Genomic DNA, 11,658 nt, shown 5'->3' with positions numbered 1-11,658 from the left:
AATTTTGAACGAATAATTGAGAAACTCGATATTGTGCAATCCAAGCGAACACAGGAACCTCCAAAAGAACCACTGAAGTTTGATTACCCACTTGATGGTTGCGTAAGAGAAGAGCAATGAGAGCAAGCTGTAGTATAATCTCAACATGCAAGCTGTATGTTGTCTGATTTCTCTCGTTGCATTTCCTCTATTATTCATCATTTTACTATTCAACTTTCCCTTAAAAAAAAAAATTTAACTGATATTTCTTTGGTATTTAAAACATTTATTTATGGAGAATGGTCTAATAAGAAATGAATATTGAGATGCCCTCTTCCTTTGTCTTCTCCTCCTCCTCCTTCTTCCACTCCTCTCTTTCCTCTTCTTCTGCTCCACTCTCCTTCTTCTTCCGTCCTGCATCATGCATTGTAGGTTTGAAGAGTTCAGTAAGCCATGACAGTTGTTTGCATCTAAAATATAGTCATTCTAGGAGCATGCCCCTCATGGACAACAATATCATTTCTACACTGCAGTCCACTTTAAGTTAAAATTATATCAATAGCTTTTATAATACTACTAAAATTTTAGTTCCTTGTCAGCAAAGGGCCAACATCAACATCTATGTAATAATCTATACCATTAGCTTACTCTGTTGAATGTCCAACTTTGATTTATTATTATTCCATTTAGTTAAACTGGTAATTGGAGAAAAGATTTTTCTGGGTATAGCATAAGAAAAATTATTTAGCCTTCCCCCTTTATGACATCCATCAACTGTAAACTCATAGAAAGCTCAACTTGATAATCCAGATTAACTAATCTATCTTCTCAGGCATTAAACCAGGGACCATGGACTCTGTAGAAAGCTCTGCACTGCACCAAAAAAGTAAAAATGCTATTCTTCTGATGTAATATCTTGTCTGATCGATTTTCCTCTTTCAGGGATCAAATTCTTTGTGCAGGTCTTTCTCCAAATTCTTCGATGCATGAGTGACTAAAATTTAACAGTTTCGTTTTCTCCCAATTTTTTTTTTTATCAGTTTAGCTTATCACCAATCCTCTGATTCTCGTTTTTGTATTTGTAGTTCTCCCTTTAATAAAGTGGATTTAGATTCGAGTATAGTGGTGTGCCATTCATTTCGAAAACTATTTTATTCTTTACAATTCCATACTGTCTTTACTTGCTCCTTGTTTTTTTTTTGCCTGAGGGTATTTGCTCTTTTTATCAAGTATACTTAATAGATCATATATGATTCTGTAACTATGCAACTTCATCCATGAGTTACCATCCTCTCTATCATGAGTTCAAGTAGCTATTTAATCTTAGAGAGCCTTCTGCCTTTATATCTTTCTTTTCGCTTCTTAATGTTCATAGTTCTCATGCAACTGCTCTTGCTTGTGGACATGTATTCCCTGTTAGATTGCTGTATTTAGCAAGGAAAAATATACATAAAAACTGAAGAATTTGTAAAAGAATGTACTCGATTTAGTTGCTTGTTTTTCGTTGGGACTATATTCAAGGATAAACTTTTCCTTGACAAGGAAAAGAAAAAAAAAGGAAAAAAACAAAACAAAGGAGAGAGAAAAAAAAAAGAAATTCAGCAGAAGCCGCTCTGCATAAACTTGACGAACTCGCTGAAATCAATTCTTCCATCTTGGTTCTCATCATGCGCTGCGATCATCTGTTTGCATGAATCCAAGGTCACCCCTTCTCTGAAGCCCAGCTTGGAGAGAACTCTCTGGAGCTCCATGGCATCTATGAACCCATCACAATTCTGATCAAACACAGAGAAAGCCTCCTTGATTTCATCCAAGCTTGGTTCCTTCGCCTCGAACATGGTAGAAAGCTCATCAAAGGCCATGCGCTCCTTCAGCTGCTCGCCTTCCTGGCTCAAAGACATCCCAATCTTCTCCATGACCGTCTCCACATCTTCTCTGGTCAGCTCAAGGTCTCCTCTAGCCTCACTTGAGGTATTCTTTTCGACATGAATTCTTGACGTGCGTGTGGGGAACTCGAGGTAGGATCCCAAGGCGGATAGAAATCCCAGAGAGCACTTGTGAACTATGCTGATCCAGATGAAGATTGTGTTATAGACAAGATATGCCAATGAGACAGACAAGATCTTCTCCATTGATTTCTAGTTATTTGGGGGGGCGAGAGAGAGAGAGAGAGAGAGAGAGAGAAATAAGGAAGGAGAAGGAAGGATAGGTTGATGTTGGTTTTGTGAGGATGGGAAGGGGAGGATGGTCTTATATTAGGGGTGTGGGCTGGGTGTCAAGAGAGAGGAAGGTGCCTCTAAGGTGCAAAGGTCCACAAAAGGTGGTGGAAACGAACAATCGGTCATATTGAAAAGGAGACAGGAAAGAAGAGAGGTGGTTCCTGGAAGGAGCTGGGAGCCCCACAAGTGGGACTAGTCGGGTGGCTCTAGATCTCGTGGAATTTTCCTCGAAAGAGAGATAGGCAGCCAAGGCCTGCATTTTTTTTATTATTTTATTTGAGGTCGTTGAGTTGGTATGTAGCACCCGGTAAGCCTAAGATTTGGTCCACAGTTGAATACTTAAAATGGGGTTTGAAGAAAAAAGCTTTTAAAAAATCATAATTTTAGCATCTAGAAAAATTTCATGTTATATATACATATGTGCATATATATATATATATATATATATATATATATATATATATATATATATATATATATATATATATATATATATACACACACACACACATATACATATACATATATACATGCATATATAGGGCCAGGATCAAGTTACACTTTTTTTTGAATTAGATAATTAAGGTCCTCCATTAATATTTTGAGCCGTTGGATATGATCAGTTACTTCTAAACTACATATATATCAAAAATCATGCGATTTGAAACCTCTAGCTTATACATCAAATGGTTACCTTTTGTGTTATTTAAACATCTCAATTTTTGACCAATTGACTCATAGGTTAGGAATCTTCAAATCATATAATTTTTCATGTGTAAGTAGTTTGGAGATAGTGGATTACATCCAATAACTCAGATCATCCAATAACTCTATAAGCATTAAACTAGGTGGAACTTGAACTTGATATATATATATATATATTTGCAAGAAGTTTTGAAAGAATTCAAATATCCAAGTATTAGATAAAAACAGGAAAGGGGAAGATATATCATTACTTAGTATATTTATGTTTATTTATGATTCTAAGTATATTTATATTTATTTATGTAAAAAATGAGAAAGATGATAATATTAGGACGAAGGCTAAAATACCGTATTGGTAGGAATATATAGCATGCCTAACTTGTCATTTACTAATGTTTTTTGTGAATTAAACATGAATAATTCATGGTGAGCTAAGACTTGTCATGGAGGTCATACTCCTCTTGCTTTGATTCTTAGATATTACATCCTCAAAATTTTGGAGGCAGAAAATTATGGAGCAATAAATGCTACTACGGTTGAATAGTTCTTGATTAATTGTGTACGTGAGTATATTTTAAAAAATCTATTTCATAAAAAGAATTACAATTTTTAAAGTTTATAATTATTTTGACAAGAATCATAATTATTCAATGCACTTAAAAAAAAAAAAAGAGTAATATCCAAGATTTGAATCCTAAGCCTTTTTGAGGGTGAGCCCAATAAATTGTGCTAAAACTAATATTGGTTTTTACAATTAATTCGCCAGCAATGTGACTTCAATTCTCCTTCTTTATCTTTTTTTTTTTTCCTCTCTTTTTTTTTTTTGCTTAGGCAAAAGGAGGGGAGAAAGGAAACTTCATCCGCATAGCAGCCCTCACTGGGCCTTCCTTCCACTAAGGAATGTTTGATGCGAGTAGAAATTTTGCTCATCTCTCCGACCCGTGAGTCACCCCACGTGTGAGTACGTCATCCTAGCGTCACCTTGGTGCCAGGCTGCCAACTAGACTAGATAGCGTTTCCACTGAGTGTGTCCAGACGAGGGGCATCCGGTCCCCAACATTTAATCGACGTCTGCACATTTCGAATCTAGATTACACCGGTGAAAGTAAAGTTCCGTTCTAACTGTGCTACCGTCTTGGTGGCAATTCTCTTTTTTTTTTTTTTTTCCTAAAAAAAAACAACACTGGATTAAGATTTAAAAAGAAAACATAACATACATGAAAATAAGTATTGTTGAAACCTTTGAGACACTACTTGAGTGGAAAGCTTATGTAAGACCATCAACCCCACCCGACGGTGACCCAATGACGTACTGCATACATTTTTATATTGAAATGGCTGGTGTTTGTTCTTGGTCCATAAGCGTGCCCTTGAATCTTGGATGCTTTTAGAGCGGGGAAGCTTCGGGTAAAAACATGCAACGTTACAAGAGATGCTTTCATTTTCCTTTTCCTTTTCCTTTTCTAAGTGTTTGACACGCCAAAGTATTCAAATTGAACCATGTGATCAATGGTCTCTCAGCCGTCAAAGGGTGGAAAAGGGTATCGGACTCATGACCTTTTCTTTAGAAAGGAGATTGACCCATGACTATGGTCCACCTGCAGGCTTGATCCATTGAATTGCGCCTTCGTTCAAAGGTCATTTGGAAGCAACCATTGCTTCCATTAAAGTATTCAAAATGAGCCCGAGTTAGAAGGTTAAATAAGGGAGGAGACGGAATATTCTTTTAGATATTCGTTTTTGGCTGTTGATATATACTTTAGTACAAACCACACGATTCGTGTTAGCATGAAACTTGACATGGTCAAAAGTGATCAGTTTATCTGAAGGTGACCGTGCCAGGGACAAATTTCATGTGCTTGATAAGCAGAAGAAATTATCGAGACATTTCTGACACATGGCATGCTCCTCTTTGTAAAAGGATCTACAAGGACTTACAAATACAAATTATTTGACAAAAATAATAAGATAGAAAAAATATCAGTTCTAAATAGAGACCATATATCATCAGTTGGCAGGAAACGAGACATTAGCTAGGATCAATAAAACCACGTGGTGTTTAGCTTCCCCTTTCATTCAAAAGAGAGAGAGAGAGAGAGAGAGAGAGAGAGAGAGAGAGATTAGCTAGGTGGAGAGCTGGTGCAAAGCTAATCATCCACAGGTAGGTGACCATGACACGCCATTTGTAAGTTTTTATATAGAGACGGCTGGTAGGTAATCTGGGTCTAAAAGTGTGCCTTTTATTTTAGACATTGGATTTGAGTATTATTAGTCGAATTGAAAGGTTGAAGTTGTCACGCCCCGAACCCGGGGCCCGGGGCGCGAGCAGACGCCGCGCACCTGCCGGGCGGACCCCGCAGGCACGCAAGGCAGATAAATCTAATCAACCATCAATAACTAATTAAAGATAAATTCCAGCTTTCAATTCAAATGTCCATATATACATAAGTCAAAAGAAAGTCCATATCTACTAGCTAATTACATCATGATCACTCTATCCCGTAATCCCCATAATCATATATCATCACCTGCAAAAATGTAAATGGTAGGAGTGAGCTAACAGCTCAGTAGGCGACATCATGCAATAAAGTCATCATATAACATGTCATAATGCATATAAAAGCAGCTAAACACATAAATCCAAAAATCCACACAATAATCTGTAAACCCAATCCGAGACTCAAAATAACTCAACCGCATGACTACGGCCACATCACCCAGTGGCATGGTTACACCGAAGTGCCAATACAACTCTCCGAAGAGCCGCTCCACTGAGCCAACGCACCACTGTGCCGCACCCCCTGGTGCCAAACTCACGCTCCACCGAGCCGCTCCGAAGAGCAAAACGCACCCCTGTGCCGCCACTATTCTATCACCGGTGGTCGCGGTGTCGGAACTAGTTCCTCAGTACAAGTCGACAGGGCCAACGTATCATCCCATTGGCGGGGTCTAGACTATAGTCACGCGGATTTTGAAAATCAATAAATCAACTTTCTATATCAAAATCATAATCATACTCCCCACAGTAAAGCGCATAACAATTTATGAAATTAAATATTTAATTTTAATTCTAACACATATTGCTAATAATAAATCAATAAATCAACATATGCAAGATACATGTTAGAATTCTACTTTAAAGCAACGGTCACCTACCTGGGTTCGCTCAAAAATCCCTGCCACAGATATCACGAACCCCTGGTTAAACATAAATATTAATTATTTAATTAATTTAGAAACATAATTTAAACTAATTCCAACCCCTTAAATTCCTAAGTTCAAAGATCCAAGAATGGGTCCCCAAAATCAAGCATAGACCCTAAGAATAAATAGACTAAATCCCAAAAATCAGAATCCTTTAACCCAAAACCAATTGTGGCCCAACACAGATTAGGCCCAACTGAACCAAACCAGATTACAGGTCCAGATCAGATCTCGGGCCCAAACCAACCCAGCCCACAGATCCAATCAGGCCCAACTCAGCCCAAAAACAGTTTCCTAGCCCAACCCAAACCAGGTCTGATCAGACCATAACAAAACCCATTCATGAAATAGGTGGAACCGGTTCACAATATAACCCGGTTCAAGATCTGGTTCCCAAATAAAGCACGGATTTCAAAGCGAGGAAAAACACCCAGGCCGAATAAAGAAGAAGAAGAAGAAGAAGAAGAGAAGAAGAAGAAGAAGAAGAAGAAGAAGAGGGAAAGGAAGAAGGGGGGGGGGGGTGGCTGGTGGCTCCGGTCGGCCCTCGGCGGCCGACCGTGGCCCTCGGCGGCGGCGCTCGGCCCGCCGCCGTCGGCCATCCCACTGTCACAAGCCGAGCGGAGGAAGAAGAAGAGAAGAAGGAGAGGAAGAAAGGGAGGAAAGAGAGGGAGACCGGGGCTGGAAGCCCGGCCCCCGTTCACCCACCTCCGGCCGAACCCATTTCGGCCGGATTGACCCCGACCGGCCGCCGTCGGCCGGCCGAATCCCACAAAAGAAACTTCCCCGAAACAGGGGAAGTGAAAACCAGTTAACAACCCTCATTCCTTCCCCTTTAAATCTATAAAAATAGTAAATTAGTGATCTTCCTCACCTCCGGTCGTCGACGTGTGGCTTCCCGACGGTGATGGCGGCTCCAGCGGTGATGGGGCTCCGGCGATCCTTTCACAAAGAGGGAAAACGAAGAGGAAGGGATGGGCTCTCAGAGAAAAGAGAAGGAGAGAGAGAGAGAGAGAGAGAGAGGGAGAGAGGGAGAGGGAAAGAGGGAAGAGGGGGGCTTGCGGGGGATTCGCTGGCCGTTCGGCCGGCGTGGTCATCGTGGGGAGACCACGATGACTCAACTGAAGTCGGCACTCCTTGCCGACTTCAGTTCGTTGGGCCCTAGGATGGGCCCAATTCGGGTCTTCACACTCTAACCAACTAAAAAGAAATTTCGTCCTCGAAATTAAAGAGATCTAGGCCTTTAAGATGCTCAGCCCATTGAGTAATATAAATCCAAGATCTTATTCTTCTCGATCAAAATCAGTGTGATAGATAACTTTAAATCAATTAGCAAAAATTTCATATAAACTCGTAAGATTAGCACTAGATAAATGACTGACTGAAATCTCAGATTGAAATTATCATCTTGATGCATGTTTACTCGAGATCGGATCAGGATCGATTCACAACAGGATTGATTAAAAGTACTTGTGTTTGGGATAGAACTTGAAATAAAATAGATCTCATACACTTATCATGGTAGTGTGTTGATCCCTCAAAGAATAATGGCCAACCTTAGAGTCAAATCATTAAATGGCTAGAAATGTAATTCACAAAATGAACATGTACTTATGATCATTAGATAGCAACGGTCTATCTCAAAGATGATTTGCATCAAATCACAAGAGCAGGTCTGAGAAGGCAAAGTATTGATACCATGATTCAATATGCCACGAAGCTTTTAGCTTAAACCTATAAGATGGGAGCAAATAATGCATGGTTTATGTAGATACTTAACAAATTAGACCATATTTGGCCAACAATCAACTAACCCGAGTCATGATACGCTCAAATTATTATTATTATTATTATTCTCTTAGCATATCCGAAAATAGCAAATTCTATCCAAGAGATAACATAATCATATCATGATTGACCTGAGAATCAACAAAATCTTTCATTATTGAACAACATAGTCTTTCATAATAACATGTTACCAAAATACAGTCAATATTTTTGATCAGTTTAGATTGACTCAATCCATCATACTTTCGCTGCGTAACTCTGATCAATATTCTCCAAAATTTCTTAATGATCCCAGATCATCAACATTTTTTTTTTTTATAATATCCAAGCAAAATTTTATCCTTGCTTTCCAAGTTCACTAGGTCATTATTAACCCTTGAGATAGTTGTCGTATTTGTACCATCATATAATCAAGTAATCATATTCTAGATCCAAATTTGAACTAAGCCAATTCTAGTTTCCTTTGACAATTCCATTATACAAGTTGATATTTATTCTAAGCTTCGATAATTAAAAGATTCTAGATTAACTTACTCAGGAGCTTACTTAATCATTCTGAATCTTTTCTTTTAGGCTAAACTTATTTGGGCCTCTCATGAAATCCCACTTGCATTTCTCATATGGTGATACAAAATCCACAATCAACTCATAGCCTTGATTTATAAATATTTAACTTACAAGAATCTAATAATCTGGTTTAAAGATTTACAAGAAATTCCACCAAGATATAAGCTCCATGATTTTACATTGAGATCAACTCCTCAAATAAGTAAAATATTTTTTTATTTGCAGTACTGCAAACATTTCGGGATCTTGTAAATCTACTAGACTTAGAGAATCTACTAATAACACAATGATATCCATATCGATCAAAATCCAAAGAACTATACTTTCCAACGATCTTTTTTTTTTTTTTTTTAACAAGGAAAAACATCAAGAACTTTTCCAAATCAAACAAGTCCTATTTTCGACTAACCCAAAACATTTTAATCCACCAATATTCTCAAGATTTACTAATTGACTTCCCATCAAAATATCAATCTTAATTGTTTCAAGTCTCAAGTAGAGCCAAATAAAAATTCTTAAGTCTCATCCCCAAGTATATTTTCCTTCTATATACGAGTTCCACGCATGATCCACATACAGATTTCAATAAATATTTTCTAGTCCAAGCTTTAAACATCTTTTTATAGATGAATCTTAATTTGCTACCAAAATAATTAACTTCAACTAGAAGCAATATCCACAGTGCCTGATATCAAGTTAAACTTCCAAAATAATTATATTGCACGATAATATCTCATGATTAATATTCCTTCGCTTAATTTAGTCAAAATCTAATTAATCATAACTTGAAATACAAATTGCTCTACCAAAGAAAACTCTCAGAATAGCTCATTCACACTTCGGTTACGACCATAATTAGGTTGCATTCTAATTTTAGCATTTCAAAATCATGATAAATTAACTCAAATTTATCAATAACAAAAGCAAATAAATGCCTTTTAGATCAAATATTAATGATCTTAACCAGTTTCAAAATAAGTCAAACCACCACACTTCCGCTGCACTCTCTGATTTAATTCATTTAATTCTCTAAAGTCACAAAATGATTTCTGACTAAAGTATCATTTTGCATTGAAACTAAGAAACTCCAAATTTCAAATTTCCAAGTAGAACTAGAGCAAAACCTCTAGATCTTTTTGTCCTCAATTTATATAGAGTGTACATACCATAACTAACCCCCGATCCTTTAGTCAAGTTTAAGGTCACTATGTGATCTCCACAACCTTTTTAGAATCCAAAATATCTAGGTTTAATTTAAAGGGGGTAATTCTTGTATTCTCTTTGCAATTTAATTAGAAAATCTACATTGATTTTCCTTCCAACAGAATTTACCTCAAACTCAATGGGTTAGAACTGTTGAGCCAATATCACTATGAGTAGGAATTAACTCTATCAACTTCCAAATCCTTCTTTACCAAAATCCTTAATGTCTATGATTAATGCTACCCATGATAACTCACATAAGCATCTCAAAATCGAAATTTCTACTCAATTTTGTATTTTACAATGACAAAGATTTCTAGTTAGGTCATAAACCTTGACTTGAGTTCAAGTTAACACATCCAATGGTCTCCAACAATTATAAGAAAAATTTAGTAGCCCAATCCAAATATACAAATTCAAATAATTAGAATACTCCATCAATTTGCATACTATATGGCCTTAAAAATTTAATCCACTAATAGAAATATGCCGATTTACAATATTCAAACATGTCAAATCCAAATATAATCCCCATACAGATTTAACCTCGAAAACATTCTGCACTAATACTACGAAAAATCTTTCTTAGCCCACTCCAATGATACGGAAGATGTATGTATAAATCACACTCTGATAATTAGTAGCAAAACCAAAAGTACGATCATATCACAACCCATATCAAGTTTGAACTTCCAAATCGTTTAAATAATATCTGAACATGATATAACCGGTATGCCATTGTTAATTTTCCTACACTTATCTTAGGTCAAACCTCTCTTATCATGATCAAAGATAATTTATACTTTCCTTCCACACTCATCGAAAACCAAACCCGATGCATACATTTTATCACAATGCCCAGTGATCTTACACCTTAAGCACCAAATATAATTGTCATGTCCCAATTGATCATAACCTTAAGCTATGATATATTTATGTCACAATCCCTAATGATCTTAAACGTCAAACTCTAATGCCATTAAGCCTACAGTCCCTAGTGGTCTTAAGCCGTAGGTTATAATATCATTCATGTTACAATCTCAAGTGACTATAAACCAAGGCTTTGATAGTTTTTCTATCATAATTCCCCACTCACACTTACCTGAACCTAAACCCTAGGATACCTTAACCTTAGGCTCTGATACCAATAAATCTGTTACGCCCCGAACCCGGGGCCCGGGGCGCGAGCAGACGCCGCGCACCTGCAGGGCGGACCCCGCAGGCACGCAAGGCAGATAAATCTAATCAACCATCAATAACTAATTAAAGATAAATTCCAGCTTTCAATTCAAATGTCCATATATACATAAGTCAAAAGAAAGTCCATATCTACTAGCTAATTACATCATGATCACTCTATCCCGTAATCCCCATAATCATATATCATCACCTGCAAAAATGTAAATGGTAGGAGTGAGCTAACAGCTCAGTAGGCGACATCATGCAATAAAGTCATCATATAACATGTCATAATGCATATAAAAGCAGCTAAACACATAAATCCAAAAATCCACACAATAATCTGTAAACCCAATCCGAGACTCAAAATAACTCAACCGCATGACTACGGCCACATCACCCAGTGGCATGGTTACACCGAAGTGCCAATACAACTCTCCGAAGAGCCGCTCCACTGAGCCAACGCACCACTGTGCCGCACCCCCTGGTGCCAAACTCACGCTCCACCGAGCCGCTCCGAAGAGCAAAACGCACCCCCTGTGCCGCCACTATTCTATCACCGGTGGTCGCGGTGTCGGAACTAGTTTCCTCAGTACAAGTCGACAGGGCCAACGTATCATCCCATTGGCGGGGTCTAGACTATAGTCACGCGGATTTTGAAAATCAATAAATCAACTTTCTATATCAAAATCATAATCATACTCCCCACAGTAAAGCGCATAACAATTTATGAAATTAAATATTTAATTTTAATTCTAACACATATTGCTAATAATAAATCAATAAATCAACATATGCAAGATACATGTTAGAATTC

The 11,658-nt window shown here is 37.6% G+C and overlaps 1 protein-coding gene across 1 annotated transcript; it reads right to left on the bottom strand.

Annotated features, from left to right (window-relative positions):
* Positions 1-1,443: 1,443 nt before the first annotated feature.
* On the bottom strand, positions 1,444-2,213 carry LOC103702967 (probable calcium-binding protein CML46). The gene has a single exon (XM_008785635.4). It carries the CDS (start codon positions 2,109-2,111, stop codon positions 1,578-1,580), a length of 534 nt encoding a protein of 177 aa, XP_008783857.2. The 5' UTR covers positions 2,112-2,213; the 3' UTR covers positions 1,444-1,577.
* Between the last annotated feature and the right edge of the window lie 9,445 nt (positions 2,214-11,658).

The sequence above is a fragment of the Phoenix dactylifera genome, chromosome 6 (assembly GCF_009389715.1).
Source record: "Phoenix dactylifera cultivar Barhee BC4 chromosome 6, palm_55x_up_171113_PBpolish2nd_filt_p, whole genome shotgun sequence".
Taxonomy (NCBI): domain Eukaryota; kingdom Viridiplantae; phylum Streptophyta; class Magnoliopsida; order Arecales; family Arecaceae; genus Phoenix; species Phoenix dactylifera.
Note: the sequence above shows the minus strand (reverse complement) of the source record. Positions and strands in the feature narration are given on the sequence as shown.

What these genes read in the sequence shown, in the direction of transcription:
- LOC103702967 (XM_008785635.4), bottom strand. Translation starts at nt 2,111, where the DNA reads ATGGAGAAGATCTTGTCTGTCTCATTGGCATATCTTGTCTATAACACA.